This window comes from Acanthochromis polyacanthus, chromosome 9 (genome assembly GCF_021347895.1).
Source record: "Acanthochromis polyacanthus isolate Apoly-LR-REF ecotype Palm Island chromosome 9, KAUST_Apoly_ChrSc, whole genome shotgun sequence".
Lineage (NCBI taxonomy): Eukaryota > Metazoa > Chordata > Actinopteri > Pomacentridae > Acanthochromis > Acanthochromis polyacanthus.
This window is the reverse complement of record NC_067121.1, coordinates 19,861,872-19,878,610: the sequence shown is the minus strand read 5'-3', so window position 1 is coordinate 19,878,610 and position 16,739 is coordinate 19,861,872. Positions and strand designations below refer to the sequence as shown.

Genomic DNA, 16,739 nt, shown 5'->3' with positions numbered 1-16,739 from the left:
CCCTACCAAGTCTGAACATGATCTGATGTACCCTTGTCAAGATATGCAGGTTTCAACTCTAAAAAACTAGCTTCTAACTGTTGATTGCATCATCATAGACATTCTAGAATTCAAACCACATTTAAATCATCACAGTGTAGAGTCAGTTCTGGACAGTCAGTGTCTTACGGATTTCAGCAGGACAACAGGACTATATCGAAGCTAGCAAGACATCGAGATTAAATTCAGCAACAACCTTTCGACAAAGTCCAAAGAAGTGAACATTTTTGAGGTAAGTGACTTCACTGTTCTGTTTGATGAAGCAAACACCAGAGGAAACATTCAGAAGGCAGTTTTAAAATCTGTTTTTCTACAACTCTGTAATAATAGTAATAGTTCACGCTGTTTCCTAACTTATAACATGGAATCCAAAAGGAAATTATATTATACTATCCAGCAATACTTTAGTTTTTGTGGTACAACTTGTCTTACCTGCTCAATCAGTTACTTAAATTCGTCACATTTTCTTTTTCATTTTTGTTTACCGAGTGTTTAATGTTAAAAAAATGATTCTGTATGTTTTGTTTTGTATTGCACATTCTCGTTTTTTGTGGGGAATGTGTGCTCAAAGATGAGACTTTCATGACTTCAATGATTTTTTAAATTTCAAGTCACCTGTTTTCAGAGATTATTTCATCGACTTGTCCTGTAGTTGAAACGAGAAAAGACGGTGAAAAATTCATGTTTTATCTGTATTAGTTCTTGAGATATTGTCATTTAAACATTACCTCAGATGACTGTAATATGTAAAAAATGTGCTGGAAGTGGATAAACAGACTTTAAAGAAATATCTCAAATATCTTGATTTGTAAATAAAAATCTGAAAACATTCAAAAATATTCGTCAGCAATTTATAACAACATTAGTCAGAGCATGTCATTATAGGTGATTAAATGCAGATAGATGAGAAAAACAACGGCAGTTTGATCATTTAACATGACATTTTCAAAAATAAACAATGCCGAGGACTTTCTAATTGTTTTTAAAGGCATTCTAGAATTTATGTCAAAGACAAAAACTCTGAGTGGAGACACCATTTCACTTTATTTTACTGAGTTATTTATTAGTTTATTGAGTAGTTTAGTAAAACCAACCTCAGAGACATCCATATTTCAACAAAATCCAGATAAGCAAACTTTTGTGAGGTAAGTAACTCCACTCTTCTGTTTAATGAAGTAAACACTTTGGAGTTTCTGAGGAAGCATCCGTGTAATTTTACTGCAATACTGTCCAATATGCCTTATAACACAATTCAGAACAGATTGTAACACTCAGTGCTGTTGCTTTGTGATAATTGGTTCAATATTTAGCAAATTTGATAAAAAAAACTGAGATCACAACAGTGTGGTAGATTACCAACGGTTTAACAAGACATCCATAGATTATGGTTCTCTTTTGTGTCTGTTTCACTTTCAGTCTTCTGTGACGACATAAAAATGAACATTCAGAGTTCATCCTCATCGCCTTCCTCTGAGGGGAGTACCACAACGCAGCGTTCCAAAGTCCCAAAAGGCTACACGTTGGTGAAAAACCTGGGACGTGGAGGCTATGGAACAGTGCTGGAATGTGTGGAAGACAAGACTGAAGAGCATGTGGCTATAAAGATGCCCGAAAGGAACAATCTAGACCGTGAGGTAGGACACTGATTTCAGCTGAAGAGTGACACAAAAAGACATTTTTAAAACCAGGGCAGTACCACTATAAGATTCTGAGTAGTGGCACTGGTCATCTAATGTACTTCATAGTTGTTGAGAAGAACTGATTGGACTATGTGGCTCAGCAAACATATTATGTCTCCACAGGCGGAAATCTTGGAAAAGCTCATGTGCCACAACTCGGACAAGTCCAACATCATCAAGTACAAGGGAGAAGTCTTTGTAAAAAGTACGCGGCTCCTGGTGTTGGAAAAACTGGACATCTCCCTGTGGGACTATGTACGTGGCTTAAAAGAGCCAATGCCACTGGAACACGTCCGTACCGTTATTCAACAGGTATGACCTTCTATTGTCTCCCTATATTTATCTCCTACAGTGGTGCTAGAACCAGCATCGGTGGTTCAGGAACCTTTACAACCTCTACTTTTATTGCCATGTGACAGATTTCTTCAACTCCTGATAAATGTTGTTGTTTTTTCTTACAGCTGGCCGTGGCTTTGAATACGACAAAAAGTGCTGGCATAATCCACGGTGACGTGAAAATGGACAACATCGTGATGGTGGATCATGTGAAGCAGCCCTTCAAGGTCAAACTCATTGACTTTGGTGTGGCCAAGTACACGTCCGAAGCCAAAGCAGGAGAGCTACTCCAAATACCTGCATTTAGGTATGATAATACTGTTAAGTTTTCACCATTGAGAAATCTTTAAATCAGCACTGTCTCCTTACTGTCTACTGTGTCACATCTTCATTTGATGTTTTTTCCACATTCAGAGCTCCAGAAATCATCCTGGGCCTGCCGTATTCAGAGGCCATCGACGTTTGGTCGTTAGGCTGCATGATGGCCTGGATGGTGGCTCGTATTGCTCTCTTCGGAACAGAGTCAGAATACTGGATAGTGAGTAAATTAATGTAGCTGAAACGCATTAGAAGCCGTCACACGATTAGCTTCAGGTCTAACGTGGTGTTGTGTTCTGTCTGCAGCTCCGACAAATGATCAGTCTGCTGGGTCTGCCGCCGCAACATCTCATCGAGGCTGGTCGGAGATCACGATTCTTTTTGAAGAAAAAGTGTAGTGGCTTGTGGCGGCTGAAGGTACAATACTCCTACTGTGATTTTACCACTGACCTTTACTCGCTCAATAAGATGAAGGCTTTAGTAAGCATCATTGTTTTCTTCTTTCAGACTCCGAGAGAGTATTTTGGGCTCTTTGTCATGTACAGCACCCCCAGATGTCACACGTTCCGCTCTCTGGATGAAATGAAAACGGTAGGTAGTTTAGGAAGCAGCAGCTAGTTGCTGAAGAGTGATGTTCATTTATTGTATTCATATTTTAGGTTGAAGGTGACTTGACCACTGTTGTACTTCCCAAATGTTTTCTGCACCAGGTGTATTCTGAGACGGATAACCCAGCAGAGGCTGATGAGAGGAGGGAGTACATCGAGCTGTTGAAGGCGATGCTTCAGTGGGATGAGAAGGACAGAATCACCCCCAGTGGTATCCTCAACCACCCTTTTATCACCAAAAGCTACCTCAGCAGCAGCTCCCCCACCAGCAGTTGGTAAGTGTGCTTCTATTTACTTTGTACACAGGTTGTGAGATATTAACAGTCCAGCAAGTGACAAAACTCTGATATGGACTTTTGCTGATTTGCATGTTTACATTCTCTGCTTGTCGGATGTAAACCCAACAGTGTGTGTTTCCTTTTTTTAGCAATGAACCTAAACCCTCCACCAGCCTGTTCATCATGGTTAAGCCTGCAGAGCCTGAAAACAGAATTGACCTGACAGGCTTACCTGATGAGGACAAAGACCGGGAGGACAAGAAGAGCAGCGAGTATGAGGACATTGAGGAGAGTGATGATTATAAAGCTGCTAAAGACATTGAGGACAGTGAGAGCAATGACACCAGCAACGTCAGCAAGGATGATCAATTCAGGAAGGTCGAGCAGAACCATCAGTACACTGAAGACAGCAAGAAGGAGCAAAGCAAGGAGAAAAAGAAGAAAAACTGCTTCCAACGCATCTTGTCTTGCATGAAGAAGACGTTCTGCTGCTGTGTGTGTGTGTCTGATGTGATGGACTGAGCAGCACCAATGGCCTGCAGTCACATTTCAGTCTCACTGGTCCTGACCTTAGTAACCTTCGCTGGGTTTATTGTTCCCTTTTTTTTTTTTTTATTTATTGTTTGTTTATTTTTCTCTAGTGTTTTGATCTGTTTTCTGTATAATATCCTGCTCTCTCCCTCCTTTACCCTCACTCCAACCGGTCGAGGCAGATGGCCGCCCTGTCTGAGCCTGGTTCTGCCGGAGGGTTCTTCCTGAAAAAGGGAGTTTTACCTCCCCACTGTCGCCAAGTGCTTGCTCAGACGGGAATCCAAAGGAAATTTTGGATTTGTTGGATTTCTCTTTGTAATTTTCTTTACTTTTCTCACTGAAGTGTCTTGAGATGACACATTTCAACTTGTAAATACAATTTATTAAAACTGAATTGAAAGGTTCACCCATAAAGTGTCTGCATTTTGGTGACATGGTTGTTGCTCACAACTGGCCTGAGTCAGTCATGGCTTCTCAGTTGCCATGCAGAGCAGAGACTCTTTTGTTTGTTTGTTTTAAACGTTCATCACTATTTTTGGTGAATTTTTGAATTTGACATATTAAATAAAGTGACTACAATGAAATCTGACAATTTTAAGCTTCTTTTCAATATTTTTCTCAATGTAACCACACAAAACTGATGGTATTTATTACAAACAGTCGGAAAGCTGAACCATTGTTTCCATTTTTACAGTGTGTGGCTCTAAAAAAACATTTGTATTTTGGAGATTTTTTTCAGAGAAAGCATGCCTTTTAAGCACAGTAGTGTTAAGAGGGTTAAAAGTGACAAACATATCTCATTGCAATGAGTGATGAAGTTATTTTTCCTGCACTCCGCAACTTACAAGTCTCCAAACTATCAATCCTAACCATTTGTATTCCTTTACATTGGATATCTCTTTTCACAGATACAAAATCACAAAGTGCTTTATAGGGCTGGCCCGAATAGTGGTTTCTGGCCTCCGAATATTCGGGCCCTATTAAAGACGAATATCCGAATATTCGTTCGTCTGGTCTCCTGGGTCCAAATTTTGCCTTCGTTTTGTCTTCAGTTAAACTGAAGAATTCCCAAACAGCAGGTCTTCAGCATGTGTTTATGCAACGAAGTGAAGCGTGACGTCAGAGTCGGCAGCCACCCGCCCATTCGGGTGGTGGTAACAAACACGAATGGAGGAGCCGAGATGAGCCGAAGAACACGACGGGATGAGCCGAAGTGGGCCGAAGGCGCAGGGAAGAGATGCAGTGTTGCCAACTTAGCGACTTTCTCGCTAAATGTAGCGACTTTTCAAAGCTCCTAGCAACTTTTTTTGTCAAAAGCGACTAGCCACATATCTAGCGACTTTTTCTGCCGTTTTGGAGACTCTGACAGGAAAACTGGGATCATTCTGCAGTTACTGTTTTCAACGAGCAGCAGGTGCTGCTGTGAGCTCCTCCCCGTCTCAAAGCACAGGCTGTCAGTCCAGTAACCCCGCAGCAGTCCCAGTGTCTGATTAGAGGACATATCGCTCCGTGGCCAGACGGCAGATGAATCACGCATGCGCAAAGTCACTACAGATCCCATCCAGACTTACGGAGCCATATAAACGAAAATGTTTCTTCACTGACATGCTAAAATAAACCACAGCATTTAGCCTCTCGTAAAAAAAAGAAAATTGGGGTCTTTTATAATCACTTTTTGGTCTCTTCCACAATGTTATTCTCTCCTGCAACGTTGATTACAATTACATGCAAACTCAGAAACATGCAGATTAGGAGATGACGTCATTTAGCGACTTCTAGCGACTTTTAGGACAGCCAACAGCGACTTTCCTTACTGAGGAGTTGGCAACAGTGACGAGACAAGCTCCGAATAGTTTCGTCTGGGGGGAGGAGGAGGTGATCACATAGACATATGTGTATATGTTATAGACATATGTGTGTATGTTTATGTGATCACACGACGAGATGAGTCGATATGTACAGATGTGGGCCGAAGGCGGAGGGAAGACAGTAACGCCGCATATTCTTTCCGCCCGGTAACGTCCGAAGGGGGGCGGCAAATTAATATCAGGATACTGCCGTAGCAAATGAATATTCGGATATTCTGGATATTCGGGTCCAGCCCTAGTGCTTTACAGTTATAATAAAACAAAAATAATGCAATAATAAAATATAATGTTTATTACCATCAGACCCTGTTCTCTAATATCATTTAAAAAAAATTCATTTTGAAAATAGAAGACAGTTATTATTAGCAAACTTTATAATGTGTTTTACTAATATGCAACATATTTTAACATACTATTATGTTATTTTAACACTAATAATAACATATTTTAATATAATATGAATTATTAACCAAGTCCATGATGTATTTTCTTTGTATAATACTAAAAAAAAAAACTTAATGGAAGCAATGGCAAAATTTTAAAAAAACAATTAATATTAGCAAACTTTGTAATATATTTTACTGGATCTTGACCTTGAAAATAAATGTGAAAACTCAACAAATCCAAGAATTCTCTGGATTTCAGATAAGCAAACTTTGTTTTAGATGTATTATTTTGTGTTTCTGTTTTCTTAGATTTTTTTTCATTTTCTTAAATCACTGTGTATGCAACCTATAAGCAATAGCACAAAAGACAAGCAAAACACAAATACTTAAACACTTGATATGACCTGACATGTACTGAATAGAGATGATTTAATTGTTAAATGTCCCTCCGCTCTGCCGTCGATACTGGTGACGTCACATAAGGCACGCCCCTGTCCTTCTCTTCCTGTAAACAAAGCAGCAGTTGCTGTGGAGCGCTTCTGACATTTTCCTGTGTTTTCGCCATATTTTGGACGATGGCTCAAGCCGGCGTGGTCCTGGACAGGGACCAGTTTAACTGCTCCATCTGCCTGGACGTGCTGAGGGACCCGGTGACCATCCCGTGCGGACACAGTTACTGCTCGGTGTGTATCCAGAACTACTGGGACCAGGACGACTACCTCGGAGCGTTCGTCTGCCCGCAGTGTCGCCAGAACTTCAACCCGAGGCCGCTGCTGGCCAGGAACACCATGCTAGCCGACGTGGTGGAGAAGTTTAAAAAGACGGGTCTCCAGGAGGCCGCAGCGCCTCCCAATCAAAGTTTCGCCGAAGCCGGTGACGTGGAGTGCGACGTGTGCACCGGGAGGAAGAACAAGGCTGTCCGCTCCTGTCTAGTGTGTCTGGCCTCCTACTGCGACCTTCACCTCCAGCCTCACTACGACTCCGCCGCATTCAAGAAGCACAAGCTGGTGGCGGCCTCCAAGCGGCTCCAGGACAACATCTGCCCCCGACACGACAAGCTGCTGGAGGTGTACTGCCGCAGCGACAGACGCTGCATCTGCTACCTGTGTCTGACCGACGAACACAAGGGCCACGACACGGTGCTGGTGGAGGAAGAAATCCAGCAGAAACAGGTGAAGTCAGCAGCATTTAGTAACATGTAGCAGAAAGTTTTTTATTTCTGGAGTCCTGCAAAACTATCAGCAAGCAACACATTGAAACTTGGTGCTGTTTATGTGTTTTTTGTGTGTCAAAAATCTGAATTTTGAAAGATGGCTATTAAATAAAGCTGTGAGGCAAATGCAGTGGATTAAAAGAAGTACATCATTTGTTGTGAAGTAGAAGTTTAAATACCTCACATTGCCTAAATACTTCCTTAAGCACCATATTTGTGAAAATATTTTAGTTACTTTTATAGTATGCACATTGGTAAAGGTTTAATGTGGTCTAATGCATTTTAGATTAAGAAAAAACTGAAATGACTCTTTTGTTCTGTTTTCTGAAAAAAAAGGAGTAACTGATTTACTCAAAGACTGACTTTAAATAGTCTTTAGAGTATCTATGTTAATTTGGTCCAATGTTCAACATAAACAATGTTAACTAGATCTGTTTTGATTTAATCTAGATGCCGTTTTCTGCTTATCAAACGGTCGTTTGACGTGATTTACACTCGGACAAAGCACACTACCATTCAAAAGTTTGGATATACCTTCTCATTCAGTGGATTTCATCTAATTATTTTCTACATTGTAGATTAATACTGAAGACATCAAAGCTATAAAAGAATACATATGAAACTCTGTTGTACACAAAAACATGTTATTCTTCAGTATAAATCTACAATGTAGAAACTAATTCAAATAAATAAAAAGCATTGAATGGTAGTGTAAGAAGGAAACAATAACAGAAACCCCAAGTAGTATCTGCAAAACCTAGCACACAGTGATCCATTCAATAATACTGAATACTGAACTTTTATTTCCATCCAGTAAAAGTGACTTTAATTTCTCATCTACCCAATGTTTGTCTTTAGAAGCAGCTCAAAGACATGAAGCAGAGCTCCCTGCTGAGGATTCAGCAACGAGAAAAGGAGGCGCAGGAGCTGAGACAAGGCATTTTCTCTCTCATCGTAAGTGCTGATATCTACTTTCTTACCGCTACATTCTAAAACCTCTTCTCTTCACAGTCATTCTGTAGAAGGAGCAGTGTTTTTTTTTTACTCTTTTCCTGCCGTTGTGTCTCCCTCCAGCGTTCGGCTCGAGCAGCAGCTGAGGAGAGCGACGCCGTCTTTACTGAACTGATTCGGTCGATAGAGGTGAAGCGTTTCGAGGTGAGAGAGCTGATCAAAGCCCAGGAGAAGACGGCCGTTGGTGAGGCTGAGCAGCTGCTGGACAAGATCCAGAAGGAGATCGCTGAGCTGAAGAAGAACGAGGCTGAACTAGACAAACTTTCCAACAGTGATGACCCTGTGCATTTCCTTCAGGTAAGGGCCTCTCACACATATTTAGTTTTTTTCTGACTCTCTGGATGCTGACTCAATAGCACATGGTCAGTCCTCTCCCTCCTGGTTTCTGTGTTTAGACCTGCCAGTCCCTCCATGCTCCAGATGTACTGTCGGCTTCACCTTCAGTCACCGCTGACCCCAACCTCACCTTCGGCCCGGTGATGACAGCTGTGTCAGATTTTAAGGGACTGCTGCAGGAGGTCTGTCAGGGAGGGTTTGTCAGCATTTATGAAAGAGGTACACACAAAGCATCATATCTGATTTTGTGTTTCTATGTGATCTAAACTATGCCGTCGACTTTGTTCATGTGATTTCACTGTTTTCTCTTTGTAGTGAGAGACGTAGTAATTGTAAGTCCCCAGAGTCCTGTGGTTCAGCTCGACACAGCACAGTCTGGAGACTCTGGGTCAGCCCAACAAATGCAAGCACAGATATGTGAGTCTGCTTATGTTTGTCTTTAAATCATGTCGTGGAAAAGACAGCCACACATTTACAGCTTTTAATACAAATATCTAAACACGTCCAAACTTCCGGTGGTAGAGATGCTTATAATGTTAGTCTCTCCCCTCTGGCAGAGAGAACAATTACACAGTCCCTATTGACATGCTAATGACACATGCCTTGCTGCTGATCACTTTCTCTTTTCGATTGGAATTTCTTTCTCTTAACAATGAGTTTCTTTTTTATCTGGAGCATCAGACTTTCTTGGACACTTCCCAGGTTTTTCCACTGTTTGCTCCATCATACTCCCCAGTTACTGAAGCCTATTCTGTCTCTGTAGCTATGGTTACTCTCCTTTTCACCTCTGGCAAACCAATTCCTGGTTGACATAAATATGGATTGCTACAGCATCAGGGAGGTAATATTACCAGCAAACGGCAGATTTAAAACTCCTGTACAAGACGAAATACAGACACATTTACCTGACAATGATAGGCTTCAACAGCAACAAGCTCCATGAGGCCTTTAATGTAACGGAGAAGTAAAATCCCAAAGTAACTTTAAATAGCTCAGTGTGAAAATGAATGCATTTTAAACATTAAAGACCGTTAAAGATCCATTTTTTTTACTTTTTAAATTCGTATATCAGGGCTCTGTTTAAATCTCACAATGCTACCTATGTTCCTGTTCAAGTGTTTTTTTCTTACTTGAGTCCAGATAATCTGTTGTACAGACTGTACCAACTGTGAGTTGAAGCTATGCAAAGTGACCTAACAGAACCCCAGAAACTAATGATTATTATCATTAATGACCCCTCACCCATTATGTTTTATGATTAACTAACTAATTATTTGTCTGGGTTCTCAGCAGTGTTACAAAATGTTTTACCAAAGACATAAAACCAGACAAGAGGAAGCAAAGAAAAAAAAAACCTAAATTATACGATTAAAAAATATAAATGAAACTTATATGAAACATTTCCTAAAATTTCCTCAGAGAGAAAAAATGTAAGAAAAAATCTGAGGAAGATTGAAACTTGTGTGAGAGTTCAGCAGGCTAAGAGTTCCACAGTGAGGAGTTTCTAATAGCAGATAATCCTGATCAACCTTTGCCTCAAACTGTGACCTGAGAGTAGCATCTGCAGATCTCAGCAATCCTTAGAGAAGTAGGTTAGATGATATAAAATGATTCAGACTTATTTTGCTATGGTGATTTTTTTCATAAGGTAATTTTAGTTGTGTTTTCATGTGTTAATTTGTGAAATTTTCAGGCATTATTGTTATATACGGGTGGGAAATAATGACACAATGTTCTAAAATGTCAAGAAACGGAGGCATGTGATGATGAATTTGAAGCCTTCACTGGGTTACATTGATATTTTACTTGTTTTATTTGTGGTGAATGTGAAACGGGTATTAAATTTCTCTGACAATAACAATGTTTTACAAAGTCTTAAATATAATGTGATGAACTTTGCAGTTGCACAACACGTGTACGTACATGCACAGAAACATTTATTTGAATAGGAGCAGCTAAAAATCAGTTTAAATCATACTGGTTAATATTATTTCTAATGTTTTTTTGTGTATGTTATTACACTTACGTCCCTAATTTGCGTTCTTTTTGTACAACATCTAATTGGAAGATCCTAAGCCCATTTACCTTGTAGCAGAAACGTCGTAATTAGCGTGTTTGGTCACAGCAGTTTGCTAAGTGCTGCTGTCTGTGGTGGTTTGGACGGCTGAGACTGTGCAGTAACTGTGCTTGTTCTCTTTGTTCTCATAGTAATCCCTCCGCTTGGTCTGGACCAAAATCCTGTGAGCCCCCTCAACCCGTTCCTCACTTCAGGACCTGCTGCGTTTACCTTCTCACCATTTGGTAAAGGAGCCATTATAGTATTTATACAGCATTTAACACATGTAGAATCTACAGTCACGGAAAAAAACTATTAGACCACCCATGTTTTCTTCAATTTCTTGTTCATTTCAATGCCTGGTACCACTAAAAGTATGTTACCTGAAGAATACAGTGAACGTGACAAAAAACGCAGCTGATTACTTATTAATACTTTATGTCCTATCTGGCATGCTTCAGCTTCATTCTATTCCCAGGGTATATGAGGCCATTTCATGTAATCAGCAGCGCTGCACATGCAAAGACCTAGAGCAGTTTCCTGTTTACATTCAAGCCGTAGCACAACTCAGAAGTTCTCTGACATAAAACCTAAAGCAAAAGAAGTTTGTGAAGCCACAAAGGCAGCCATCTTGGCACTGCTGGAAACTGGCCTGAGTGAGAGACAGGTAGCGAAAAAACTGAAAATCTCCAAGACAGCCATTCGTTACACCAAGAAAAAACAAGCCGAACATGGAACTACCAAATTGCTAGCTGGTAGCAGCAGGAAACATCTTTCTACCCCATGAGATGACCGTGTACTCATCCATTCCTGTGTCAGGGATCATCATCAGGCCTCCAGGGACCTTAAAAATGAGTGGACACTGTTAAGAAATGCGACTTGTTCGGCAAGGGCAGTTCAAAACCAACTTCTTGAAGCTGATTTGAAGTCACACAAGGCAGGGAAGAAGCCCTTCATCAATGAAAGGCAGAGGACAGCGCGGTTAGAAAAGAAAACGTGGAATTCCGAAAAGCACAGTTTTTGGCAGTACAGTGCCACAGCTATTGATGTAAGAAGTTAAAAGATTTTGGTTATTATCCAGAAAACCAGGGAGCATGGCTAGATATCAGCTCTAAAATGAAACTCTTATGATCTGTTTTTGTTGTTATCATTATATTTATCCAAACAAATGCACCTTTAGTTGTAGTAGGCATTAAAATAAACCAGAAATGCAAGAAAACTAGAGTGGTCCATTTTTTTGGTCTATTTTACTTTTCTATTTTTTCCATGACTGTATATTATCAGAGTAAACCAGGTGCAAATTATACCACAAATGTTATCATTATAATGATAATGCACATTTTCTGCAGCAGTGGAATAAATACTGAGATATTCTGCCTAAATAAAAGTAGCGATAGCAAATGAGGCCACAGGATTAAGCCAGAGTGTTGTACTGTATGTCACTGAACTATAGGTGGGGGTATTGTTTTGCAACAGCAGGTTTGTTTGTGCTTTTCTCTGTGTAAATCTTTTGAATACTGATTTTACGATTCCGAGCAAAAAAAATAGGGGTTTTTTTCTACAGTAATGTAAAACTATGAAGCTTGCATAGGTTTTATTTCATGGCAACATGTTCAGAAACATTATACATGGTGTCTCTAAAGTCTGGACACAGGAAATCTCATTAACTGTATTTTGTACATCCACAGATTAAATATGGCTCTGTTGAATGAAGAAAGAATTGAACTGATTCTTCTCAGTGGATGTGAAGGATGGACATATCAGGTTTGGGGGTTATGATGAATTTTAACCATTAAACTTTTTTATTTGTTTGATAGGGACAGTGCACATTTATGAACGTCTATTTAGGCAGCAGTAGACATAAATATGCTGGATTATTAGCCTAGCCGCGCTAGACCCAGCTCTTAAGACACAAGGGTCTAGGAACGCTCGACAGGGAGGGAGGCGGGCTAAAAGGTTGTCTTTCAAATCCCTCTGCAGCAATTGGGTAGGTATACAACCAATCAGCGCAACGAATAGGCTGACGTAGTTCCTAGAGCGCCGGATTGTGGCTAAGTCCCATTAGCTTCCCAACCAGCGGAGCCAACTGGTATATTAAGGATTTGCCAAATCCCGTCGGCATAAGTCCAAATACGTCTTTCTTCTCAATGAAACACTTCAGTGCCGTCCTTTGTTTATCTTTCAAGTTGAATTTTAGCTTCAAATCTTTAAGGGCTGTGGCCAAAGGCGAGTCGAAAGATAACTGTTTATTGTGCGCCGGTTGTTTCTGTCAGAATCGTCACGCCTCTGTCGTCACTTAGTTACGCCCGCCTTCTGACTCTACACTTCATGGTGATTCATCAGCCAGTTTTAGGAGAATCCAACCTCGAGCCTTATGGAGGGTAACTAGGCCCACCCTGGCAGAGAATTAAATTCGTTGCCGTGGGTTGTCTAGCGCGGCTAGGCTACTGGATTATAGCAACGAGGCTAATTTACATCCACCTTCTAACCACCTTCGCCATTGTGGAAAAGCCAGGTGGAACCCTCCTCAGATGATGTGCATTAAATTCATCTGCTATCTTTTGATATGTCCATCCTTCACATCCACTGAGGAATATGAGTTTAACTCCTTCTTTTGACAAAGCCATGTTTAATCTGTGGAGACAAAAAACATATAATTAGTGAGACATCCTGTGTCCAGACTTTAGGACACCCTGCAGTCATTTAATTGGTCAATATCTCGATAAATATTTCTTTTGTTCAGTTACATATTGTATTTACTTATGTGTTACGTGGGACCCTAAAAATAAGTTCTGTTTAAAAAAAAAAAAAAAAGTTTGGCTGAAATTTGAGAATTTCATGTTTTGTATGCTTTCAGATCATTTGGTAGGGCAAAATAAGCCTCTTATGTTGTTCAGTTTTGCCATGAAGACAACATTGAAGCCACTTGAAATTACAATACTTAAACTCCCCACCAGTTTATGTAGTTCACCTCATATGTATAATTGTTGGAGGCTTCAAAAGTTGCTGACATGTTGACTAATGACTGTATTTTTAGTAGGAAATATCAATGCATCTATATTAATACACTTGTATATACACCATGTTTTTTTTCCCCCATCTTGTAGGGGCAAGTAGTTAAAAATTTGGCTGTAGGATTTTTTTCTTTCCTGGATATTAATCGGCTTCCCAATTAAGATGTTTTTGAGGATGACAATACAAAAGTTCAAATGTCTGAGAACATATGAAAATGCCAAAAAATCTGCAAAAATATTTACAGAACTTAGTTTTTGGTCCAAAACAACAAATAAGTAAACTCTAAACTAAATCTGGGATAGCAGAGCAGCATCTCTGTCTGAAATGACACAGACTGACCCAAATGTGAGCTGTCTTTGTACGTGTCCTTGCCTTCATGTTTTTGAAGACTTCTAATTCCCTTCGTGTTTTGCTCAGGCTCCAAACTCTCCACAGGATCCAGACAGCGGCACCTTCAGCGACGTGCTCACCCCAGGAAGAAATAGACTTCTGGTGGACATGTGTTCACAAATCCACACTGCCACTCACGGGTGGACATTTAAAATAATTCATCTTCTGCTACTTGAATCTGGTTACGGTGCAGGCGGGAAAACACTAGCAAAGTGCCACTGAAGACCACACAGACAATGCATTCACTTTATGTTTTAAGTATTATTAAGTATTAGGCAGCAGGACTGACTCACCACAGCTTACTTCAGTAAGTGTCAGTATGTTACTGTCATTTAGTCAAGTTTTAGTTTTTATGAAAATTGGATTTTATAAATTTTTTTTTTCCATTTTTAACCAAAACTCTGTCAACAATCATTTGCTTCGAAGACAGAATGTAATGTGTGAAATGCTGACATTAAAAAGCAACATGACTGTTCTATGTACGGATATACTGTTGGATAAAAGAAAATCTAATAAATTATAAGCATCAAAAAAAAAGCAACATGACTGGACTTTCTCAGGGTTGGTGGTTATTTACAGGGCTGCCAACTCTCACACTTTGGCCGTGAGGCACACGCAGCTCAGTCCCTTCACACGCTCTCACTCCACACTCCAAATATCACACAGGCAAAAAAAAAAACAAGTTCCAGTTCGCTGTTATGGGAATATGTAACCTTTGGGGAAATCCAGTTTGCATTTTTACTGCAGAGAACGGCAGGTTTGTGAAAATCCGGTCCGCCTTTTCGTCCTACACGCTCCCCAGTCATTGTGCAGCTGTCAGGCGGCGCGTATCGCTTTGAGAAAGTCACGTGACTGATAAAGCTGCTGTTCCGCCCGTCATTGAGGCGCAAACTGTTTATAAGGAATCGCGTCTGTCAACGGGATGCGTCTCTGCCAAAAGAATCGCAGCAATTCTTCGCTTCAAGCCATTATGGAGCCCGAAAGAAAAACAAAGTTTCCGCTGTGTGGGACCATTTTGATTTTATATTGGCAAATAAGGTATTCATTTTTATTCCCTTGTTGTTTCATCCTGTTCCTCTCAGTTCCACTTGATCTATCAGAACTCAAATCCTGTATGCCAAGACCTTGTAAGAACTTGTTTATTTTTTATTAAAAAATAAAAAAAAATCCCCTCCCTACCTCAAAGACAAGTAGATAAACATCCGGACATTCACACTTTCACTTAGATTTTCATGTTATGACACAAACTCACATTATTTATTGACTGTATCTAAAGATATTTTATACTTAAATTCAGATATTAAATTATACAATATAAAATAGAATAGCGTAAATTATATTATTGTATATACTAGGTCATTAAATCAATATGTACCACCTGGAGCTCAACGCTCAGAAGACAGTGGAGATGAGGATCGACTTCAGGAAAGCCCCAGTCCGATACAAAGTTCTACACCGCCATCATGAAGTCCATCCTCATCTCATCCATCACAGTGTGGTCCCTGGGGCCACTGCCAGGAACAGACAGACTTCAGAGCATTGTGTGCTCTGCTGAGAAGATGATCGGCTGCAGCCTCCCATCTTTCCAGGACCTGTACGTCTCCAAGACTCAGGGGCGTGCAGGCCGGATTGCAGCCGACCCTTCTCACCCTGGACACAAACTTTTCGAGCCACTTCCCTTGGGCAGGAGGCTCTGGTCAGGGGTGGACTGGGGCAAAAAAATCAGCTCTGGCATTTTTGGCCCAGACCGGCCCACAACATTATTGGTTGAATGAATCAAGCACTAATTTTTGAATGACAAAAAACTGACAGAGAGGTCGGATTTTCAGAACAAAAATTCAAACACATCCCTAGAGACCTATTACAAACTTGATGACAAGTTGGAATAAAAACAATTGCAATCCAGTAGAGCAGGGGTATTCAACTAAAATCCAAAGTGGTCCAGTCTGAGAAAATGTATTAAAGCAAATGTCCGGAACATCATAATGTCAAACCTGAATTAGTGCGATAGCTATATGTCTGTATAGCTACAGTATATGTCTCTTTTTGCATTCTTCATATGGGATGGAAATAAAGTAACGTTGGTTTAGCACGTCGATCAAAGGCCTGTAGGTGTAAAGCAGGAAGCCCTCGACAATGAGGATGTGAATCTCCTCCTCCTCCTTGTGGTCGGGTTTCGGGACAATCTCTGTGTCCAGGGTATTATTAACACCAAGAGACTTCTCAAACTTCACGGGTTCTCCAGCCACGCGTAGATCATGGTGTCCATGTCCAGAGCAGTGATGACATCGTATTGCCTAAAGCCATCTTCACCAACTTCAGTCTGATCTTGGGGCTTGAAGAAGTCATCCTGATGGACCACGCAGCAGTTGGACAGATTCTTGATCAGGCGGTTGGTGAGGGTGGTTTTCCCTCCATTGGTTACACCACTGATGCCGATGATGTACTTCATGTTCTTGGATTGGTCAAAGCTGGGAAAAAGGGTCAAAAACATCAACAAAACTGGGTCGGGAGTGATCGGACATGGAAGAAAGCTGAAAAAGAGAAGGTTGCAGCAGGAAACGTCAACTACTCGAGTCCTCCATGGCACTTGAGTTTAGTGAGTAAGGTAAGAGCAGAAAGGGACGTGACTCATTTGATCAACCGATCTCAGTCTCCAGACAGTTGATTGGTCA

General features: G+C 40.6%; 1 protein-coding gene across 2 annotated transcripts; it reads left to right on the top strand.

The window, feature by feature from the left end:
* The first annotated feature begins 6,525 nt into the window (after positions 1-6,525).
* LOC110951130 (E3 ubiquitin/ISG15 ligase TRIM25-like) lies at positions 6,526-14,615 on the top strand. 2 transcript variants are annotated; one of them, XR_007944347.1, is made up of 8 exons: positions 6,526-7,215; positions 8,115-8,210; positions 8,331-8,564; positions 8,663-8,822; positions 8,919-9,020; positions 10,812-10,904; positions 12,348-12,423; positions 14,092-14,615. XR_007944347.1 is itself a non-coding variant. In XM_022194056.2 (7 exons), the coding sequence occupies exons 1-7, from the start codon at positions 6,619-6,621 to the stop codon at positions 14,157-14,159; spliced, it is 1,350 nt and encodes a 449-aa protein (XP_022049748.1). In that variant the 5' UTR covers positions 6,527-6,618; the 3' UTR covers positions 14,160-14,615. The 2 variants fall into 2 exon arrangements, 1 of the variants encoding a protein (XP_022049748.1); XM_022194056.2 differs by lacking the exon at positions 12,348-12,423 and having other exon boundaries at positions 6,527-7,215.
* Positions 14,616-16,739: the final 2,124 nt, after the last annotated feature.

Coding starts and splice junctions, on each gene's coding strand:
- LOC110951130 (XM_022194056.2), top strand. CDS start 6,619: ATGGCTCAAGCCGGCGTGGTCCTGGACAGGGACCAGTTTAACTGCTCC. Junction 7,216..8,114: donor AAGAAATCCAGCAGAAACAG/GTGAAGTCAGCA, acceptor GTTTGTCTTTAG/AAGCAGCTCAAAGACATGAA. Junction 10,905..14,091: donor GTTTACCTTCTCACCATTTG/GTAAAGGAGCCA, acceptor TGTTTTGCTCAG/GCTCCAAACTCTCCACAGGA.